Source organism: Heptranchias perlo, chromosome 12 (assembly GCF_035084215.1).
Source record: "Heptranchias perlo isolate sHepPer1 chromosome 12, sHepPer1.hap1, whole genome shotgun sequence".
NCBI lineage: Eukaryota > Metazoa > Chordata > Chondrichthyes > Hexanchiformes > Hexanchidae > Heptranchias > Heptranchias perlo.
Window position 1 is genome coordinate 8,247,462 of NC_090336.1, and position 25,320 is coordinate 8,272,781.

Consider the following 25,320-nt stretch of genomic DNA (forward strand, 5'->3'; position numbering starts at 1 on the left):
TACCCAGTGTAGGAGAGTCCTGCAGTATATTTATCCCCAGTGTAGGAGAATCCTGCAGTATATTTATCCCCAGTGTCGGAGAATCCTGCAGTATATTTATACCCCAGTGTAGGAGAATCCTGCAGTATATTTATACCCAGTGTAGGAGAATCCTGCAGTATATTTATACCCAGTGTCGGAGAATCCTGCAGTATATTTATCCCCAGTGTAGGAGAATCCTGCAGTATATTTATACCCCAGTGTAGGAGAATCCTGCAGTATATTTATACCCAGTGTAGGAGAATCCTGCAGTATATTTATACCCAGTGTAGGAGAATCCTGCAGTATATTTATACCCCAGTGTAGGAGAATCCTGCAGTATATTTATACCCAGTGTAGGAGAATCCTGCAGTATATTTATACCCAGTGTAGGAGAATCCTGCAGTATATTTATACCCAGTGTCGGGGAATCCTGCAGTATATTTATACCCAGTGTCGGAGAATCCTGCAGTATATTTATACCCAATGTCGGAGAATCCTGCAGTATATTTATACCCAGTGTCGGGGAATCCTGCAGTATATTTATACCCAGTGTAGGAGAATCCTGCAGTATATTTATACCCAGTGTAGGAGAATCCTGCAGTATATTTATCCCCAGTGTCGGAGAATCCTGCAGTATATTTATACCCAGTGTAGGAGAATCCTGGAGTATATTTATACCCAGTGTAGGAGAGTCCTGCAGTATATTTATACCCAGTGTAGGAGAATCCTGCAGTATATTTATACCCAGTGTAGGAGAATCCTGCAGTATATTTATACCCAGTGTAGGAGAATCCTGCAGTATATTTATACCCAGTGTAGGAGAGTCCTGCAGTATATTTATACCCAGTGTCGGAGAATCCTGCAGTATATTTATACCCAGTGTAGGAGAATCCTGCAGTATATTTATACCCAGTGTAGGAGAATCCTGCAGTATAATTATACCCCAGTGTAGGAGAATCCTGCAGTATATTTATACCCAGTGTAGGAGAATCCTGCAGTATATTTATACCCAGTGTAGGAGAATCCTGCAGTATATTTATCCCCAATGTAGGAGAATCCTGCAGTATATTTATACCCAGTGTTGGAGAATCCTGCAGTATATTTATACCCCAGTGTCGGAGAATCCTGCAGTATATTTATACCCCAGTGTAGGAGAGTCCTGCAGTATATTTATACCCAGTGTAGGAGAGTCCTGCAGTATATTTATCCCCAGTGTAGGAGAATCCTGCAGTATATTTATCCCCAGTGTCGGAGAATCCTGCAGTATATTTATACCCCAGTGTAGGAGAATCCTGCAGTATATTTATACCCAGTGTAGGAGAATCCTGCAGTATATTTATACCCAGTGTCGGAGAATCCTGCAGTATATTTATACCCAGTGTAGGAGAATCCTGCAGTATATTTATACCCAGTGTCGGGGAATCCTGCAGTATATTTATACCCAGTGTCGGAGAATCCTGCAGTATATTTATACCCAGTGTCGGAGAATCCTGCAGTATATTTATACCCAGTGTCGGGGAATCCTGCAGTATATTTATACCCAGTGTAGGAGAATCCTGCAGTATATTTATACCCAGTGTAGGAGAATCCTGCAGTATATTTATCCCCAGTGTCGGAGAATCCTGCAGTATATTTATACCCAGTGTAGGAGAATCCTGGAGTATATTTATACCCAGTGTAGGAGAATCCTGCAGTATATTTATACCCAGTGTAGGAGAATCCTGGAGTATATTTATACCCAGTGTAGGAGAATCCTGCAGTATATTTATACCCAGTGTAGGAGAATCCTGCAGTATATTTATACGCCAGTGTAGGAGAATCCTGCAGTATATTTATACCTAGTATAGGAGAATCCTGCAGTATATTGATACCCAGTGTAGGAGAATCCTGCAGTATATTTATCCCCAGTGTAGACGAATCCTGCAGTATATTTATACCCAGTGTCGGAGAATCCTGCAGTATATTTATACCCCAGTGTCGGAGAATCCTGCAGTATATTTATACCCCAGTGTAGGAGAGTCCTGCAGTATATTTATACCCAGTGTCGGAGAATCCTGCAGTATATTTATACCCCAGTGTAGGAGAGTCCTGCAGTATATTTATACCCAGTGTAGGAGAATCCTGCAGTATATTTATACCCAGTGTCGGAGAATCCTGCAGTATATTTATACCCAGTGTAGGAGAATCCTGCAGTATATTTATCCCCAGTATAGGAGAATCCTGCAGTATATTTATACCCAGTGTAGGAGAATCCTGCAGTATATTTATATCCCAGTGTAGGAGAATCCTGCAGTATATTTATACCCAGTGTAGGAGAATCCTGGAGTATATTTATACCCCAGTGTAGGAGAATCCTGCAGTATATTTATACCCAGTGTAGGAGAATCCTGCAGTATATTTATACCCCAGTGTAGGAGAATCCTGCAGTATATTTATATCCAGTGTAGGAGAATCCTGCAGTATATTTATACCCAGTGTAGGAGAATCCTGCAGTATATTTATACCCCAGTGTAGGAGAATCCTGCAGTATATTTATATCCAGTGTAGGAGAATCCTGCAGTATATTTATACCCCAGTGTAGGAGAATCCTGCAGTATATTTATACCCCAGTGTAGGAAAATCCTGCAGTATATTTATACCCAGTGTAGGAGAATCCTGCAGTATATTTATCCCCAGTGTCGGAGAATCCTGCAGTATATTTATACCCAGTGTCGGAGAATCCTGCAGTACATTTATCCCAGTGCAGGAGAATCCTGGAGTATATTTATCCCCAGTGTAGGAGAATCCTGGAGTATATTTATACCCCAGTGTCGGAGAATCCTGTATTATATTTATACCCAGTGTCGGAGAATCCTGCAGTATATTTATACCCAGTGTAGGAGAATCCTGGAGTATATTTATACCCCAGTGTCGGAGAATCCTGTATTATATTTATACCCAGTGTCGGAGAATCCTGCAGTATATTTATACCCAGTGTAGGAGAATCCTGTATTATATTTATACCCAGTGTGGGGGAATCCTGCAGTATATTTATACCCAGTATAGGAGAATCCTGCAGTACATTTATCCCCAGTGTAGGAGAATCCTGGAGTATATTTATACCCAGTATAGGAGATTCCTGCAGTACATTTATCCCCAGTGTACGAGAATCCTGGAGTATATTTATACCCCAGTGTAGGAGAATCCTGCAGTATATTTATCCCCAGTGTAGGAGAATCCTGGAGTATATTTATACCCCAGTGTCGGAGAATCCTGTATTATATTTATACCCAGTGTCGGAGAATCCTGCAGTATATTTATACCCAGTGTAGGAGAATCCTGGAGTATATTTATACCCCAGTGTCGGAGAATCCTGTATTATATTTATACCCAGTGTCGGAGAATCCTGCAGTATATTTATACCCAGTGTAGGAGAATCCTGTATTATATTTATACCCAGTGTGGGGGAATCCTGCAGTATATTTATACCCAGTGTAGGAGAATCCTGCAGTATATTTATACCCAGTATAGGAGAATCCTGCAGTATATTTATACCCAGTGTAGGAGAATCCTGTATTATATTTATACCCAGTGTAGGAGAATCCTGCAGTATATTTATACCCAGTGTAGGAGAATCCTGCAGTATATTTATACCCAGTGTCGGAGAATCCTGCAGTATATTTATACCCAGTGTAGGAGAATCCTGGAGTATATTTATACCCAGTGTAGGAGAGTCCTGCAGTATATTTATACCCAGTGTAGGAGAATCCTGCAGTATATTTATACCCCAGTGTAGGAGAATCCTGCAGTATATTTATACCTAGTGTAGGAGAATCCTGCAGTACATTTATACCCAGTGTAGGAGAGTCCTGCAGTATATTTATACCCAGTGTAGGAGAATCCTGCAGTATATTTATACCCCAGTGTAGGAGAATCCTGCAGTATATTTATACCCCAGTGTAGGAGAATCCTGCAGTATATTTATACCCAGTGTCGGAGAATCCTGCAGTATATTTATACCCCAGTGTCGGAGAATCCTGCAGTATATTTATACCCCAGTGTAGGAGAGTCCTGCAGTATATTTATACCCAGTGTAGGAGAGTCCTGCAGTATATTTATCCCCAGTGTAGGAGAATCCTGCAGTATATTTATCCCCAGTGTCGGAGAATCCTGCAGTATATTTATACCCCAGTGTTGGAGAATCCTGCAGTATATTTATACCCAGTGTAGGAGAATCCTGCAGTATATTTATACCCAGTGTAGGAGAATCCTGCAGTATATTTATACCCCAGTGTAGTAGAATCCTGCAGTATATTTATACCCAGTGTAGGAGAATCCTGCAGTATATTTATACCCAGTATAGGAGAATCCTGCAGTATATTTATACCCAGAGTAGGAGAATCCTGCAGTATATTTATACCCAGTGTAGGAGAATCCTGCAGTATATTTATACCCAGTGTAGGAGAATCCTGCAGTATATTTATACCCAGTGTCAGGGAATCCTGCAGTATATTTATACCCAGTGTAGGAGAATCCTGCAGTATATTTATACCCAGTGTAGGAGAATCCTGCAGTATATTTATACCCAGTGTCGGAGAATCCTGCAGTATATTTATACCCCAGTGTAGGAGAGTCCTGCAGTATATTTATACCCAGTGTAGGAGAGTCCTGCAGTATATTTATCCCCAGTGTAGGAGAATCCTGCAGTATATTTATCCCCAGTGTCGGAGAATCCTGCAGTATATTTATACCCCAGTGTAGGAGAATCCTGCAGTATATTTATACCCAGTGTAGGAGAATCCTGCAGTATATTTATACCCAGTGTAGGAGAATCCTGCAGTATATTTATACCCCAGTGTCGTAGAATCCTGCAGTATATTTATACCCAGTTTAGGAGAATCCTGCAGTATATTTATACCCAGTGTAGGAGAATCCTGCAGTATATTTATACCCAGTGTAGGAGAATCCTGCAGTATATTTATACCCAGTATCGGGGAATCCTGCAGTATATTTATACCCAGTGTCGGAGAATCCTGCAGTATATTTATACCCAGTGTCGGAGAATCCTGCAGTATATTTATACCCAGTGTCGGGGAATCCTGCAGTATATTTATACCCAGTGTAGGAGAATCCTGCAGTATATTTATACCCAGTGTAGGAGAATCCTGCAGTATATTTATCCCCAGTGTCGGAGAATCCTGCAGTATATTTATACCCAGTGTAGGAGAATCCTGGAGTATATTTATACCCAGTGTAGGAGAGTCCTGCAGTATATTTATACCCAGTGTAGGAGAATCCTGGAGTATATTTATACCCAGTGTAGGAGAATCCTGCAGTATATTTATACCCAGTGTAGGAGAATCCTGCAGTATATTTATACCCAGTGTAGGAGAGTCCTGCAGTATATTTATACCCAGTGTAGGAGAATCCTGCAGTATATTTATACCCAGTGTAGGAGAATCCTGCAGTATATTTATACCCAGTGTAGGAGAATCCTGCAGTATATTTATACCCCAGTGTAGGAGAATCCTGCAGTATATTTATACCTAGTGTAGGAGAATCCTGCAGTATATTTATACCCAGTGTAGGAGAATCCTGCAGTATATTTATCCCCAGTGTAGGAGAATCCTGCAGTATATTTATACCCAGTGTCGGAGAATCCTGCAGTATATTTATACCCCAGTGTCGGAGAATCCTGCAGTATATTTATACCCCAGTGTAGGAGAGTCCTGCAGTATATTTATACCCCAGTGTAGGAGAGTCCTGCAGTATATTTATACCCCAGTGTAGGAGAGTCCTGCAGTATATTTATACCCAGTGTAGGAGAATCCTGCAGTATATTTATACCCAGTGTCGGAGAATCCTGCAGTATATTTATACCCATTGTAGGAGAATCCTGCAGTATATTTATACCCAGTGTAGGAGAATCCTGCAGTATATTTATACCCAGTGTAGGAGAATCCTGCAGTATATTTATACCCAGTGTAGGAGAATCCTGCAGTATATTTATACCCAGTGTAGGAGAATCCTGCAGTATATTTATCCGAAGTGTAGGAGAATCCTGCAGTATATTTATACCCAGTGTAGGAGAATCCTGCAGTATATTTATACCCAGTGTAGGAGAATCCTGCAGTATATTTATACCCAGTGTCGGAGAATCCTGCAGTATATTTATACCCAGTGTAGGAGAATCCTGGAGTATATTTATACCCAGTGTCGGAGAATCCTGCAGTATATTTATACCCAGTGTCGGGGAATCCTGCAGTATATTTATACCCAGTGTAGGAGCATCCTGCAGTATATTTATACCCAGTGTAGGAGAATCCTGCAGTATATTTATCCCCAGTGTCGGAGAATCCTGCAGTATATTTATACCCAGTGTAGGAGAATCCTGGAGTATATTTATACCCAGTGTAGGAGAGTCCTGCAGTATATTTATACCCAGTGTAGGAGAATCCTGGAGTATATTTATACCCAGTGTAGGAGAATCCTGCAGTATATTTATACCCAGTGTAGGAGAATCCTGCAGTATATTTATACCCAGTGTAGGAGAGTCCTGCAGTATATTTATACCCAGTGTAGGAGAATCCTGCAGTATATTTATACCCAGTGTAGGAGAATCCTGCAGTATATTTATACCCAGTGTAGGAGAATCCTGCAGTATATTTATACCCCAGTGTAGGAGAATCTTGCAGTATATTTATACCTAGTGTAGGAGAATCCTGCAGTATATTTATACCCGGTGTGGGAGAATCCTGCAGTATATTTATCCCCAGTGTAGGAGAATCCTGCAGTATATTTATACCCAGTGTCGGAGAATCCTGCAGTATATTTATACCCCAGTGTCGGAGAATCCTGCAGTATATTTATACCCCAGTGTAGGAGAGTCCTGCAGTATATTTATACCCAGTGTCGGAGAATCCTGCAGTATATTTATACCCCAGTGTAGGAGAGTCCTGCAGTATATTTATACCCAGTGTAGGAGAATCCTGCAGTATATTTATACCCAGTGTCGGAGAATCCTGCAGTATATTTATACCCAGTGTAGGAGAATCCTGCAGTATATTTATCCCCAGTATAGGAGAATCCTGCAGTATATTTATACCCAGTGTAGGAGAATCCTGCAGTATATTTATATCCCAGTGTAGGAGAATCCTGCAGTATATTTATACCCAGTGTAGAAGAATCCTGCAGTATATTTATACCCCAGTGTAGGAGAATCCTGCAGTATATTTATACCCAGTGTAGGAGAATCCTGCAGTATATTTATACCCCAGTGTAGGAGAATCCTGCAGTATATTTATATCCAGTGTAGGAGAATCCTGCAGTATATTTATATCCAGTGTAGGAGAATCCTGCAGTATATTTATACCCCAGTGTAGGAGAATGCTGCCGTATATTTATATCCAGTGTAGGAGAATCCTGCAGTATATTTATACCCCAGTGTAGGAGAATCCTGCAGTATATTTATACCCCAGTGTCGGAGAATCCTGCAGTATATTTATACCCAGTGTAGGAGAATCCTGCAGTATATTTATCCCCAGTATAGGAGAATCCTGCAGTATATTTATACCCAGTGTCGGAGAATCCTGCAGTATATTTATATCCCAGTGTCGGAGAATCCTGCAGTATATTTATACCCAGTGTAGGAGAATCCTGCAGTATATTTATACCCAGTGTAGGAGAATCCTGCAGTATATTTATACCCAGTGTTGGAGAATCCTGCAGTATATTTATACGCAGTGTCGGAGAATCCTGCAGTATATTTATACCCAGTGTAGGAGAATCCTGCAGTATATTTATACCCCAGTGTAGGAGAATCCTGCAGTATATTTATACCCAGTGTCGGAGAATCCTGGAGTATATTTGTACCCAGTGTAGGAGAATCCTGCAGTATATTTATACCCAGTGTCGGAGAATCCTGCAGTATATTTATCCCCAGTGTAGGAGAATCCTGGAGTATATTTATACCCAGTGTAGGAGAATCCTGCAGTATATTTATACCCAATGTAGGAGAATCCTGCAGTATATTTATCCCCAGTGTAGGAGAATCCTGGAGTATATTTATACCCAGTGTAGGAGAATCCTGGAGTATATTTATACCCAGTGTAGGAGAATCCTGCAGTATATTTATACCCAGTGTAGGAGAATCCTGCAGTATATTTATACCCAGTGTAGGAGAATCCTGCAGTATATTTATCCCCAGTGTAGGAGAATCCTGGAGTATATTTATACCCAGTGTAGGAGAATCCTGCAGTATATTTATACCCAGTGTAGGAGAATCCTGCAGTATATTTATCCCCAGTGTAGGAGAATCCTGGAGTATATTTATACCCAGTGTCGTAGAATCCTGCAGTATATTTATACCCAGTGTAGGAGAATCCTGCAGTATATTTATACCCAGTGTAGGAGAATCCTGCAGTATATTTATACCCAGTGCAGGAGAATCCTGCAGTATATTTATACCCAGTGCAGGAGAATCCTGCAGTATATTTATACCCCAGTGTAGGAGAATCCTGCAGTACATTTATCCCCAGTGTATGAGAATCCTGCAGTATATTTATACCCAGTGTAGGAGAATCCTGCAGTATATTTATACCCAGTGTAGGAGAATCGTGCAGTACATTTATACCCAGTGTAGGAGAATCCTGGAGTATATTTATACCCAGTGTAGGAGAATCCTGCAGTATATTTATACCCAGTGTAGGAGAATCCTGGAGTATATTTATACCCAGTGTAGGAGAATCCTGCAGTATATTTATACCCAGTGTAGGAGAATCGTGCAGTACATTTATACCCAGTGTAGGAGAATCCTGCAGTATATTTATCCCCAGTGTAGGAGAATCCTGGAGTATATTTATACCCAGTGTAGGAGAATCCTGGAGTATATTTATACCCAGTGTAGGAGAATCCTGCAGTATATTTATACCCAGTGTAGGAGAATCCTGCAGTATATTTATACCCAGTGTAGGAGAATCCTGCAGTACATTTATCCCCAGTGTATGAGAATCCTGCAGTATATTTATACCCAGTGTAGGAGAATCCTGCAGTATATTTATACCCAGTGTAGGAGAATCCTGGAGTATATTTATACCCAGTGTCGGAGAGTCCTGGAGTATATTTATACCCAGTGTAGGAGAATCCTGCAGTATATTTATATCCAGTGTAGGAGTATCCTGCAGTGTATTTATACCCAGTGTAGGGGAATCCTGTATTATATTTATACCCAGTGTAGGAGAATCCTGCAGTATATTTATACCCAGTGTCGGGGAATCCTGTCTTATATTTATACCCAGTGTCGGGGAATCCTGTATTATATTTATACCCAGTGTAGGAGAATCCTGTATTATATTGATACCCAGTGTCGGGGAATCCTGTGGTACATTGATACCCTCGCTTTAGTCATTTACAGTTAGCTCTGTATACGATGGACAGAGTTCTAACATTCCCTCTTTTCTCTTTTGTCTTCCCACAGCATCAGCGTCCCGTTCCTCTGAGATTGGAGTGTCCCTAAGTGAGAAAGCCCGAAGGAATGACGATTCCCAGTGCTCCGCGTTACTTGTATTTCCAGAGAGATGGTACTGAGAATTGTTTGAAGGGACTGTCCAGGAAATCTACCACAATCTGGCGGTAATGATCACCCACATCCCTCTGCCATCCAATTGTAATCCAAATGTTTCAACAGAGATTTGTGTTTCTCACAAACAACCCCCACCCGCACTGGAAGGACCCATTTTGTAAGTTATTAGTTTGTGATTTATTTAGCGATTACTTGCTGAGCTAAGTCAAACAAGAGACTCACTCCTCCCATCCCACACGATAAAAATCACAATAATCTCAACAGAAATGATGCTGCCTCAGTCCCATCTGTCCACATCAGCACCACTACAGTGTGAGGCAAGACCGGCAGGTGAGAGGCCCTCAGGGAGGAGACTCTGATAAACGGCCTGTTCTCAGTCATAGGCCCTTCATCCACTCACTCCTGTATCTTTCATCAACATCCCAGCTGATGGTATTAATCAAGTGTGAACTCACCATTACGGCAACAACGCTGAACATGACAGCTGATACCAGTTGCCATAACCTAAAGAGAATTAAATAGAGTGTGATTAGTGCACACAGTGACAGATACACACACACAGTGACAGATACACACAGTGACAGATACACACACACAGTGACAGATACACACACACAGTGACAGATACACACAGTGACAGATACACACACACAGTGACAGATACACACAGTGACAGATACACACACACAGTGACAGATACACACAGTGACAGATACACATACACACAGTGACAGATACACACAGTGACAGATACACATACACACAGTGACAGATACACACAGTGACAGATACACACAGTGACAGATACACATACACACAGTGACAGATACACATACACAATGACAGATACACACAGTGACAGATACACACACACAATGACAGATACACACAGTGACAGATACACACACAATGACAGATACACACAGTGACAGATACACACAGTAACAGATACACACACACAATGACAGATACACACAGTGACAGATACACATACACACAGTGACAGATACACATACACACAGTGACAGATACACACACACAGTGACAGATACACACAGTGACAGATACACATACACACAGTGACAGATACACACACATAGTGACAGATACACACAGTGACAGATACACACACACAGTGACAGATACACACAGTGACAGATACACACAGTGACAGATACATACACACAGTGACACATACACACAGTGACAGATACACACACACAATGACAGATACACACAGTGACAGATACACATACAATGACAGATACACACAGTGACAGATACACACAGTGACAGATACACACACACAGTGACAGATACACACAGTGACAGATACACACACACAGTGACAGATACACACAGTGACAGATACACACACACAGTGACAGATACACACAGTGACAGATACACACACACAGTGAAGATACACACAGTGACAGATACACACAGTGACAGATACACACACACAGTGACAGATACACACAGTGACAGATACACATACACACAGTGACAGATATACACACACAGTGACAGATACACACAGTGACAGATACACATACACAGTGACAGATACACACAGTGACAGATACACACACACAGTGACAGATACACACAGTGACAGATACACACACACAGTGACAGATATACACAGTGACAGATATACACAGTGACAGATACACACAGTGACAGATACACACACACAGTGAAGATACACACAGTGACAGATACACACAGTGACAGATACACACACACAGTGACAGATACACACAGTGACAGATACACACACAGTGACAGATACACACAGTGACAGATACACACACACAGTGACAGATACACACAGTGACAGATACACACACAGTGACAGATACACACAGTGACAGATACACACAGTGACTGATACACACATTGACATATACACACAGTGACTGATACACACAGTGACAGATACACACAGTGACTGATACACACAGTGACAGATACACACAGTGACTGATACACACATTGACATATACACACAGTGACTGATACACACAGTGACAGATACACACAGTGATTGATGCACACAGTGACATATACACACAGTGACTGATACACACCGTGACAGATACACTCAGTGACTGATATACACATTGACATATACACACAGTGACATAGACACACAGTGACTGATACACACAGTGATTTATGCACACAGTGACATATACACACAGTGACTGATACACACATTGACATATACACACAGTGACTGATGCACACAGTGATTGACGCACACAGTGACAGATGCACACTGTGACTGATACACACAGTGACAGATACACACAGTGACTGATACACACAGTGACAGATACACACAGTGACTGATACACACTGTGACTGATACACACAGTGACAGATATACACAGTGACAGATATACACAGTGACAGATACACACAGTGACAGATACACACACACAGTGAAGATACACACAGTGACAGATACACACAGTGACAGATACACACACACAGTGACAGATACACACAGTGACAGATACACACACAGTGACAGATACACACAGTGACAGATACAAACACACAGTGACAGATACACACAGTGACAGATACACACACAGTGACAGATACACACAGTGACAGATACACACAGTGACTGATACACACATTGACATATACACACAGTGACTGATACACACAGTGACAGATACACACAGTGACATAAACACACAGTGACTGATACACACATTGACATATACACACAGTGACTGATACACACAGTGACAGATACACACAGTGATTGATGCACACAGTGACATATACACACAGTGACTGATACACACCGTGACAGATACACTCAGTGACTGATATACACATTGACATATACACACAGTGACATAGACACACAGTGACTGATACACACAGTGATTTATGCACACAGTGACATATACACACAGTGACTGATACACACATTGACATATACACACAGTGACTGATACACACATTGACATATACACACAGTGACTGATGCACACAGTGATTGACGCACACAGTGACAGATGCACACTGTGACTGATACACACAGTGACAGATACACACAGTGACTGATACACACATTGACATATACACACAGTGACTGATACACACAGTGACAGATACACACAGTGATTGATGCACACAGTGACATATACACACAGTGACTGATACACACCGTGACAGATACACTCAGTGACTGATATACACATTGACATATACACACAGTGACATAGACACACAGTGACAGATACACACAGTGATTTATGCACACAGTGACATATACACACAGTGACTGATACACACATTGACATATACACACAGTGACTGATGCACACAGTGATTGACGCACACAGTGACAGATGCACACTGTGACTGATACACACAGTGACAGATACACACAGTGACTGATACACACAGTGACAGATACACACAGTGACTGATACACACTGTGACTGATACACACAGTGACTGATACACACAGTGACAGATACACACAGTGACAGATACACACAGTGACAGATGCACACTGTGACTGATACACACAGTGACTGATACACACAGTGACAGATACACACTGTGACAGATACACACTGTGACTGATACACACAGTGACAGTTACACACAGTGACAGATACACACAGTGACAGATACACACAGTGACAGTTACACACAGTGACAGATACACACAGTGACAGATACACACTGTGACTGATACACACAGTGACAGTTACACACAGTGACAGATACACACAGTGACTGATACACACATTGACATATACACACAGTGACTGATGCACACAGTGATTGACGCACACAGTGACAGATGCACACTGTGACTGATACACACAGTGACAGATACACACAGTGACTGATACATACAGTGACAGATACACACAGTGACTGATACACACTGTGACTGATACACACAGTGACAGATACACACGGTGACTGATACACACATTGACATAAACACACAGTGACTGATACACACATTGACATATACACACAGTGACTGATACACACAGTGACAGATACACACAGTGATTGATGCACACAGTGACATATACACACAGTGACTGATACACACCGTGACAGATACACTCAGTGACTGATATACACATTGACATATACACACAGTGACATAGACACACAGTGACTGATACACACAGTGATTTATGCACACAGTGACATATACACACAGTGACTGATACACACATTGACATATACACACAGTGACTGATGCACACAGTGATTGACGCACACAGTGACAGATGCACACTGTGACTGATACACACAGTGACAGATACACACAGTGACTGATACACACAGTGACAGATACACACAGTGACTGATACACACTGTGACTGATACACACTGTGACTGATACACACAGTGACAGATACACACAGTGACAGATACACACAGTGACAGATACACACAGTGACAGATGCACACTGTGACTGATACACACAGTGACAGATACACACAGTGACTGATACACACAGTGACAGATACACACTGTGACAGATACACACTGTGACTGATACACACAGTGACAGTTACACACAGTGACAGATACACACAGTGACAGATACACACAGTGACAGATACACACAGTGACAGTTACACACAGTGACAGATACACACAGTGACAGATACACACTGTGACTGATACACACAGTGACAGTTACACACAGTGACAGATACACACAGTGACAGTTACACACAGTGACAGATACGCACAGTAACAGATACACACAGTGACAGATACTCACTGTGACTGATACACACAGTGACAGTTACACACAGTGACAGATACACACAGTGACAGATACACACAGTGACTGATACACACAGTGACAGATACTCACTGTGACTGATACACACAGTGACAGTTACACACAGTGACAGATACACACAGTGACAGATACACACAGTGACAGATACTCACTGTGACTGATACACACAGTGACAGATACACACAGTGACAGATACACACAGTGACAGATACACACAGTGACAGATACACACAGTGACAGATGCACACTGTGACTGATACACACAGTGACAGATACACACAGTGACAGATACACACTGTGACTGATACACACAGTGACAGTTACACACAGTGACAGATACACACAGTGACAGATACACACAGTGACAGTTACACACAGTGACAGTTACACACAGTGACAGATACACACAGTGACAGATACACACAGTGACAGATACACACAGTGACTGATACACACAGTGACAGATACACACAGTGACAGATACACACAGTGACTGATACACACAGTGACAGATACTCACTGTGACTGATACACACAGTGACAGTTACACACAGTGACTGATACACACAGTGACAGTTACACACAGTGACAGATACACACAGTGACAGTTACACACAGTGACAGATACGCACAGTAACAGATACACACAGTGACAGATACTCACTGTGACTGATACACACAGTGACAGTTACACACAGTGACAGATACACACAGTGACAGATACACACAGTGACTGATACACACAGTGACAGATAGTCACTGTGACTGATACACACAGTGACAGTTACACACAGTGACAGATACACACAGTGACAGATACACACAGTGACAGATACTCACTGTGACTGATACACACAGTGACAGATACACACAGTGACAGATACACACAGTGACAGATACACACAGTGACAGATACACACAGTGACAGATGCACACTGTGACTGATACACACAGTGACAGATACACACAGTGACAGATACACACTGTGACTGATACACACAGTGACAGTTACACACAGTGACAGATACACACAGTGACAGATACACACAGTGACAGTTACACACAGTGACAGTTACACACAGTGACAGATACACACAGTGACAGATACACACAGTGACAGATACACACAGTGACTGATACACACAGTGACAGTTACACACAGTGACAGATACTCACTGTGACTGATACACACAGTGACAGTTACACACAGTGACAGATACTCACTGTGACTGATACACACAGTGACAGTTACACACAGTGACAGATACACACAGTGACAGTTACACACAGTGACAGATACACACAGTGACAGATACTCACTGTGACTGATACACACAGTGACAGTTACACACAGTGACAGATACTCGCTGTGACTGATACACACAGTGACAGTTACACACAGTGACAGATACACACAGTGACAGTTACACACAGTGACAGATACACACAGTGACAGATACTCACTGTGACTGATACACACAGTGACAGTTACACACAGTGACAGATACACACAGTGACAGATACACACTGTGACTGATACACACAGTGACAGTTACACACAGTGACAGTTACACACTGTGACAGATACACACTGTGACTGATACACACAGTGACAGATACACACAGTGACAGATACACACAGTGACAGTTACACACAGTGACAGATACACACAGTGACAGTTACACACAGTGACAGATACACACAGTGACAGATACACACAGTGACAGATACACACTGTGACTGATACACACAGTGACTGATACACACTGTGACTGATACAAACAGTGACAGATACACACAGTGACAGATACACACAGTGACTGATGGACGGAGGGGGGCTCACAATCCGGCAAAAGTCACATAATCATCATTACAACAGAGATTAAGATTCTTATTGTTACCACTTTGTAATCTTGCAGATGTGTTACTATGGTGATGCTGCCCCTTCTGATGATTAGGGCAGATAGACGGACAGACAGTAATAAAGAACGACACCAAGTGACTCAGACCCATCCTGGCTGGACTGATGTTTTTGAGTTTGGAGCTGGAATGTAACCAGGTGTCTGGGTGGGCCCTGTCTCCATCAGGGATCCTGTTTGAGTGCAGCACCAAGGGCAGCAGGCTGGAGGCTGTACCTGCAGGGACAGCATTCTCCCCCTTAAATCTCACCCCCCACACAGGCCTCATCCTCCTTGGCTTTGGGGCCTCCTCTGGTTGAATATCTCTCCTACATTCACTGTACAAACCTGTAGACAAAGAATGGAGCCGTGGACAGAATACCAGAGAGCTGATGGTACATAGAGGACTGACAGCACCAGTCAGCTGGGCTCACTCTGTACCCACCACAAGGGCAGTAAGAACGGTGCGTCCCTATCTCCCGGGGTAGTAGGCACTCCTCCTCACTCTCCCCTATATGGTTAGGTCCTGAGATCCCTTTTGCGTGACTGTAGGTGATCAGCAGGACTGTGAGCAGGCAGTGCGACAGAGGCTGTTAACATTGCCAGGGCCTGGGCTGACACTGGGAAGTTCAGAACTCTTTCGACACACACAGAGCTCTTGGGGTTGGGGGTAACATATTAGCATGGATAGAGGATTGGTTAACGGACAGAAAACAGAGAGTAGGGATAAACGGGTCATTCTCAGGTTGGCAGGCTGTAACTAGTGGGGTGCCGCAAGGATCAGTGTTTGGGCCTCAGCTATTTACAATCTATATTAATGACTTGGATGAAGGGACCGAGTGTAATGTATCCAAGTTTGCTGATGGTACAAAGCTAGGTGGGAAAGTAAGCTGTGAGGAGGACACAAAGAGTCTGCAAAGGGATATAGACAGGTTAAGTGAGTGGGCAAGAAGGTGGCAGATGGAGTATAATGTGGGGAAATGTGAAGTTATTCACTTTGGTAGGAAGAATAGAAAAACAGAATATCTTTAAAATGGTAAGAAACTATTAAATGTTGGTGTTCAGAGAGATTTGGGTGTCCTCGTACAAGAAACACAAAAAGTTAACATGCAGGTAGAGCAGGCAATTAGGAAGGCAAATGGTATGTTGGCCTTTATTGCCAGGGGATTGGAGTACAAGAGTAAGGAAGTCTTGCTGCAACAGTACAGGGCTTTGGTGAGACGACACCTGGAGTACTGTGTACAGTTTCCATCTCCTTATCTAAGGAAGGATATACTTGCCTTGGAGGCGGTGCAATGAAGGTTCACTAGATTAATTCCTGGGATGAGAGGGTTGTCCTATGAGGAGAGATTGAGTAGAATGGGCCTAAACTCTCTGGAGTTTAGAAGAATGAGAGGTGATCTCATTGAAAGGTACAAGATTCTGAGGGGGCTTGACAGGGTAGATGCTGAGAGGATGTTTCCCCTGGCTGGAGAGTCTGGAATTACGGGTCATAGTCTCAGGATAAGGGGTCGGCCATTTAAGACTGAGATGAGGAGGAATTTCTTCACTCAGAGGGTTGTGAATCTTTGGAATTCTCTACTCCAGAGGGCTGTGGATGCTGAGTCATTGAATATATTTCTGGACTATTGGGGAATCAAGGGATATGGGGATATCTGTTCTAATTGAAACAGTCAGTCCCATTGGGAACACTAATGACACAGTGACGAACATGGCAAATACCCACATCTGGTCTCGATGGGAGTAAACGTCCCAGGTCCAGGCCAGAGGGGACCTCCTTCACAATCCAAAATCACAGTGAACAGTTCAGTGTGTTGGCCCAGAGTGGACGGAGTGAGGGTGCAAACACAGCACTCGAAATCACATCACAGAAACCTCGCTGTGTCAGCACTTGCTAAATAATCACATTTTATTTTGAACATTAAAAGTTGTACCTGAGACCCAGAGGTTCTCGCAGAGCGAATTTCATTTCATTTCCCAGTACTTGACTGATCTGGAAAAGAAGAGATGACGATGAGCCAATTCAAGGCTCTCTGTACGATCAGCATCGAACCGTTCCGAGACAAGTCTTCATCCTGTGCTGGATGTGAAATCGATGACCTCTCCTCCTTTCTCGGGACTTCCTCACCCAAAAGAATGGGCAGTTCCCTGCTCCCAGGCCTCTCCTCACACTGTCTGAAGTTGGCAGTACCCGAATCCCAGGCCTCTCCTCACACTGTCTGAAGTTGGCAGTACCCTAATCCCAGGCCCCTCCTCACACTGTCTGAAGTTGGCAGTACCCTAATCCCAGGCCCCTCCTCACACTGTCTGAAGTTGGCAGTACCCTAATCCCAGGCCCCTCCGAACACTGTCTGAAGTTGGCAGTACCCTAATCCCAGGCCCCTCCTCACACTGTCTGAAGTTGGCAGTACCCTAATCCCAGGACTCTCCGAACATTGTCTGAAGTTGGCAGTACCCTAATCCCAGACCTCTCCTGACACTGTCTGAAGTTGGCAGTACCCTAATCCCAGGCCTCTCCTGACACTGTCTGAAGTTGGCAGTACCCTAATCCCAGGCCCCTCCTAACACTGTCTGAAGTTGGCAGTACCCTAATCCCAGGGCTCTCCTCACACTGTCTGAAGTTGACAGTACCCTAATCCCAGGCCCCTCCTCACACTGTCTGAAGTTGGCAGTACCCTAATCCCAGACCTCTCCTGACACTGTCTGAAGTTGGCAGTACCCTAATCCCAGGCCCCTCCTCACACTGTCTGAAGTTGGCAGTACCCTAATCCCAGGCCCCTCCTCACACTGTCTGAAGTTGGCAGTACCCTAATCCCAGGCCCCTCCTCACACTGTCTGAAGTTGGCAGTACCCTAATCCCAGGCCCCTCCTCACACTGTCTGAAGTTGGCAGTACCCTAATCCCAGGCCTCTCCTCACACTGTCTGAAGTTGGCAGTACCCTAATCCCAGGCCTCTCCTAACACTGTCTGAAGTTGGCAGTACCCTAATCCCAGGCCTCTCCTAACACTGTCTGAAGTTGGCAGTACCCTAATCCCAGGCCTCTCCTAACACTGTCTGAAGTTGGCAGTACCCTAATCCCAGGCCTCTCCTGACACTGTCTGAAGTTGGCAGTACCCTAATCCCAGGCCCCTCCTGACACTGTCTGAAGTTGGCAGTACCCTAATCCCAGGCCCCTCCTAACACTGTCTGAAGTTGGCAGTACCCTAATCCCAGGCCCCTCCTCACACTGTCTGAAGTTGGCAGTACCCTAATCCCAGGCCTCTCCTAACACTGTCTGAAGTTGGCAGTACCCTAATCCCAGGCCTCTCCTAACACTGTCTGAAGTTGGCAGTACCCTAATCCCAGGCCCCTCCTCACACTGTCTGAAGTTGGCAGTACCCTAATCCCAGGCCTCTCCGAACATTGTCTGAAGTTGGCAGTACCCTAATCCCAGGGCCCCTCCTCACACTGTCTGAAGTTGGCAGTACCCTAATCCCAGGACTCTCCGAACATTGTCTGAAGTTGGCAGTACCCTAATCCCAGGCCCCTCCTCACACTGTCTGAAGTTGGCAGTACCCTAATCCCAGGCCTCTCCGAACATTGTCTGAAGTTGGCAGTACCCTAATCCCAGGCCTCTCCTCACACTGTCTGAAGTTGGCAGTACCCTAATCCCAGGCCCCTCCTAACACTGTCTGAAGTTGGCAGTACCCTAATCCCAGGCCCCTCCTAACACTGTCTGAAGTTGGCAGTACCCTAATCCCAGGCCCCTCCTCACACTGTCTGAAGTTGGCAGTACCCTAATCCCAGGCCCCTCCTCACACTGTCTGAAGTTGGCAGTACCCTAATCCCAGGACTCTCCGAACATTGTCTGAAGTTGGCAGTACCCTAATCCCAGGCCCCTCCTCACACTGTCTGAAGTTGGCAGTACCCTAATCCCAGGACTCTCCTAACACTGTCTGAAGTTGGCAGTACCCTAATCCCAGGCCCCTCCTCACACTGTCTGAAGTTGGCAGTACCCTAATCCCAGGCTCCTCCTAACACTGTCTGAAGTTGGCAGTACCCTAATCCCAGGCCTCTCCTAACACTGTCTGAAGTTGGCAGTACCCTAATCCCAGGCCTCTCCTAACACTGTCTGAAGTTGGCAGTACCCTAATCCCAGGCCCCTCCTCACACTGTCTGAAGTTGGCAGTACCCTAATCCCAGGCCTCTCCTAACAGTCTGAAGTTGGCAGTACCCTAATCCCAGGCCTCTACTAACAATGTCTGAAGTTGGCAGTACCCTAATCCCAGGCCCCTCCTAACACTGTCTGAAGTTGGCAGTACCCTAATCCCAGGCCTCTCCTAACACAGTCTGAAGTTGGCAGTACCCTAATCCCAGGCCCCTCCTAACACTGTCTGAAGTTGGCATTACCCTAATCCCAGGCCCCTCCTAACACTGTCTGAAGTTGGCAGTACCCTAATCCCAGGCCCCTCCTAACACTGTCTGAAGTTGGCATTACCCTAATCCCAGGCCCCTCCTAACACTGTCTGAAGTTGGCAGTACCCTAATCCCAGGCCTCTCCTAACACTGTCTGAAGTTGGCAGTACCCTAATCCCAGGCCTCTCCTCACACTGTCTGAAGTTGGCAGTACCCTAATCCCAGGCCTCTCCTAACACTGTCTGAAGTTGGCAGTACCCTAATCCCAGGCCCCTCCTAACACTGTCTGAAGTTGGCAGTACCCTAATCCCAGGCCTCTCCTAACACTGTCTGAAGTTGGCAGTACCCTAATCCCAGGCCCCTCCTGACACTGTCTGAAGTTGGCAGTACCCTAATCCCAGGCCCCTCCTCACACTGTCTGAAGTTGGCAGTACCCTAATCCCAGGCCCCTCCTCACACTGTCTGAAGTTGGCAGTACCCTAATCCCAGGCCTCTCCTAACACTGTCTGAAGTTGGCAGTACCCTAATCCCAGGCCTCTCCTAACACTGTCTGAAGTTGGCAGTACCCTAATCCCAGGCCTCTCCTCACACTGTCTGAAGTTGGCAGTACCTTAATCCCAGGCCCCTCCTAACACTGTCTGAAGTTGGCAGTACCCTAATACCAGGCCCCTCCTAACACTGTCTGAAGTTGGCAGTACCTTAATCCCAGGCCCCTCCTAACACTGTCTGAAGTTGGCAGTACCCTAATCCCAGGCCTCTCCTAACACTGTCTGAAGTTGGCAGTACCCTAATCCCAGGCCCCTCCTAACACTGTCTGAAGTTGGCAGTACCCTAATCCCAGGCCTCTCCTGACACTGTCTGAAGTTGGCAGTACCCTAATCCCAGGCCCCTCCTAACACTGTCTGAAGTTGGCAGTACCCTAATCCCAGGCCTCTCCTAACACTGTCTGAAGTTGGCAGTACCCTAATCCCAGGCCCCTCCTAACACTGTCTGAAGTTGGCAGTACCCTAATCCCAGGCCCCTCCTGACACTGTCTGAAGTTGGCAGTACCCTAATCCCAGGCCTCTCCTAACACTGTCTGAAGTTGGCAGTACCCTAATCCCAGGCCCCTCCTAACACTGTCTGAAGTTGGCAGTACCCTAATCCCAGGCCTCTCCTAACACTGTCTGAAGTTGGCAGTACCCTAATCCCAGGCCTCTCCTCACACTGTCTGAAGTTGGCAGTACCCTAATCCCAGGCCTCTCCTCACACTGTCTGAAGTTGGCAGTACCCTAATCCCAGGCCTCTCCTCACACTGTCTGAAGTTGGCAGTACCCTAATCCCAGGCCCCTCCTAACACTGTCTGAAGTTGGCAGTACCCTAATCCCAGGCCTCTCCTCACACTGTCTGAAGTTGGCAGTACCCTAATCCCAGGCCTCTCCTGACACTGTCTGAAGTTGGCAGTACCCTAATCCCAGGCCCCTCCTCACACTGTCTGAAGTTGGCAGTACCCTAATCCCAGGCCCCTCCTAACACTGTCTGAAGTTGGCAGTACCCTAATCCCAGGCCTCTCCTAACACTGTCTGAAGTTGGCAGTACCCTAATCCCAGGCCCCTGCTCACACTGTCTGAAGTTGGCAGTACCCTAATCCCAGGCCTCTCCTAACACTGTCTGAAGTTGGCAGTACCCTAATCCCAGGCCTCTCCTCACACTGTCTGAAGTTGGCAGTACCCTAATCCCAGGCCCCTCCTAACACTGTCTGAAGTTGGCAGTACCCTAATCCCAGGCCTCTCCTAACACTGTCTGAAGTTGGCAGTACCCTAATCCCAGGCCCCTCCTAACACTGTCTGAAGTTGGCAGTACCCTAATCCCAGGCCCCTGCTCACACTGTCTGAAGTTGGCAGTACCCTAATCCCAGGCCTCTCCTGACACTGTCTGAAGTTGGCAGTACCCTAATCCCAGGCCCCTCCTCACACTGTCTGAAGTTGGCAGTACCCTAATCCCAGGCCTCTCCTAACACTGTCTGAAGTTGGCAGTACCCTAATCCCAGGCCTCTCCTAACACTGTCTGAAGTTGGCAGTACCCTAATCCCAGGCCCCTCCTAACACTGTCTGAAGTTGGCAGTACCCTAATCCCAGGCCCCTCCTAACACTGTCTGAAGTTGGCAGTACCCTAATCCCAGGCCCCTCCTAACACTGTCTGAAGTTGGCAGTACCCTAATCCCAGGCCTCTCCTAACACTGTCTGAAGTTGGCAGTACCCTAATCCCAGGCCTCTCCTCACACTGTCTGAAGTTGACAGTACCCTAATCCCAGGCCCCTCCTCACACTGTCTGAAGTTGGCAGTACCCTAATCCCAGGCCTCTCCTCACACTGTCTGAAGTTGGCAGTACCCTAATCCCAGGCCCCTCCTAACACTGTCTGAAGTTGGCAGTACCTTAATCCCAGGCCCCTCCTAACACTGTCTGAAGTTGGCAGTACCCTAATCCCAGGCCTCTCCTCACACTGTCTGAAGTTGGCAGTACCCTAATCCCAGGCCCCTCCTAACACTGTCTGAAGTTGGCAGTACCCTAATCCCAGGCCTCTCCTAACACTGTCTGAAGTTGGCAGTACCCTAATCCCAGGCCCCTCCTAACACTGTCTGAAGTTGGCAGTACCCTAATCCCAGGCCTCTCCTGACACTGTCTGAAGTTGGCAGTACCCTAATCCCAGGCCCCTCCTCACACTGTCTGAAGTTGGCAGTACCCTAATCCCAGGCCCCTCCTCACACTGTCTGAAGTTGACAGTACCCTAATCCCAGGCCTCTCCTAACACTGTCTGAAGTTGGCAGTACCCTAATCCCAGGCCCCTCCTAACACTGTCTGAAGTTGGCAGTACCCTAATCCCAGGCCTCTCCTCACACTGTCTGAAATTGGCAGTACCCTAATCCCAGGCCCCTCCTCACACTGTCTGAAGTTGGCAGTACCCTAATCCCAGGCCTCTCCTAACACTGTCTGAAGTTGGCAGTACCCTAATCCCAGGCCTCTCCTAACACTGTCTGAAGTTGGCAGTACCCTAATCCCAGGCCCCTCCTCACACTGTCTGAAGTTGGCAGTACCCTAATCCCAGGCCTCTCCTAACACTGTCTGAAGTTGGCAGTACCCTAATCCCAGGCCCCTCCTCACACTGTCTGAAGTTGGCAGTACCCTAATCCCAGGCCCCTCCTGACACTGTCTGAAGTTGGCAGTACCCTAATCCCAGGCCCCTCCTAACACTGTCTGAAGTTGGCAGTACCCTAATCCCAGGCCCCTCCTGACACTGTCTGAAGTTGGCAGTACCCTAATCCCAGGCCCCTCCTCACACTGTCTGAAGTTGGCAGTACCCTAATCCCAGGCCCCTCCTCACACTGTCTGAAGTTGGCAGTACCCTAATCCCAGGCCTCTCCTAACACTGTCTGAAGTTGGCAGTACCCTAATCCCAGGCCTCTCCTAACACTGTCTGAAGTTGGCAGTACCCTAATCCCAGGCCCCTCCTAACACTGTCTGAAGTTGGCAGTACCCTAATCCCAGGCCTCTCCTAACACTGTCTGAAGTTGGCAGTACCCTAATCCCAGGCCCCTCCGAACACTGTCTGAAGTTGGCAGTACCCTAATCCCAGGCCTCTCCTGACACTGTCTGAAGTTGGCAGTACCCTAATCCCAGGCCCCTCCTAACACTGTCTGAAGTTGGCAGTACCCTAATCCCAGGCCCCTCCTAACACTGTCTGAAGTTGGCAGTACCCTAATCCCAGGCCTCTCCTCACACTGTCTGAAGTTGGCAGTACCCTAATCCCAGGCCTCTCCTAACACTGTCTGAAGTTGGCAGTACCCTAATCCCAGGCCCCTCCTAACACTGTCTGAAGTTGGCAGTACCCTAATCCCAGGCCTCTCCTGACACTGTCTGAAGTTGGCAGTACCCTAATCCCAGGCCCCTCCTAACACTGTCTGAAGTTGGCAGTACCCTAATCCCAGGCCCCTCCTAACACTGTCTGAAGTTGGCAGTACCCTAATCCCAGGCCCCTCCTAACACTGTCTGAAGTTGGCAGTACCCTAATCCCAGGCCCCTCCTGACACTGTCTGAAGTTGGCAGTACCCTAATCCCAGGCCCCTCCTAACACTGTCTGAAGTTGGCAGTACCCTAATCCCAGGCCTCTCCTGACACTGTCTGAAGTTGGCAGTACCCTAATCCCAGGCCCCTCCTCACACTGTCTGAAGTTGGCAGTACCCTAATCCCAGGCCCCTCCTAACACTGTCTGAAGTTGGCAGTACCCTAATCCCAGGCCCCTCCTAACACTGTCTGAAGTTGGCAGTACCCTAATCCCAGGCCCCTCCTCACACTGTCTGAAGTTGGCAGTACCCTAATCCCAGGCCCCTCCTAACACTGTCTGAAGTTGGCAGTACCCTAATCCCAGGCCCCTCCTAACACTGTCTGAAGTTGGCAGTACCCTAATCCCAGGCCCCTCCTCACACTGTCTGAAGTTGGCAGTACCCTAATCCCAGGCCTCTCCTGACACTGTCTGAAGTTGGCAGTACCCTAATCCCAGGCCCCTCCTAACACTGTCTGAAGTTGGCAGTACCCTAATCCCAGGCCCCTCCTCACACTGTCTGAAGTTGGCAGTACCCTAATCC

The 25,320-nt window shown here is 45.7% G+C and overlaps 2 protein-coding genes across 4 annotated transcripts in view; both read right to left on the reverse strand.

Annotated features, from left to right (window-relative positions):
- LOC137327810 (tumor protein p53-inducible protein 11-like) overlaps nucleotides 1–25,320 on the reverse strand; it is a 413,617-nt gene that overhangs the window by 56,416 nt on the left and 331,881 nt on the right. For all 3 annotated transcript variants that reach the window (XM_067993630.1, XM_067993629.1, XM_067993628.1), the window contains 2 exons: nucleotides 18,237–18,295; nucleotides 10,036–10,084 (listed from right to left, as the gene is read on the reverse strand). In XM_067993630.1, the coding sequence (XP_067849731.1) occupies nucleotides 10,036–10,084; nucleotides 18,237–18,295 (108 nt within the window). The remainder of the gene's footprint in view (nucleotides 1–10,035; nucleotides 10,085–18,236; nucleotides 18,296–25,320) is intronic.
- Nucleotides 10,096–11,430, reverse strand: LOC137327801 (uncharacterized; the record flags this gene model as incomplete). The annotated part of the gene is made up of 2 exons (XM_067993609.1): nucleotides 10,096–11,090; nucleotides 11,241–11,430. Coding segments are annotated over 2 exons (1,185 nt in total), but the record flags the coding sequence as incomplete, so codon positions are not given.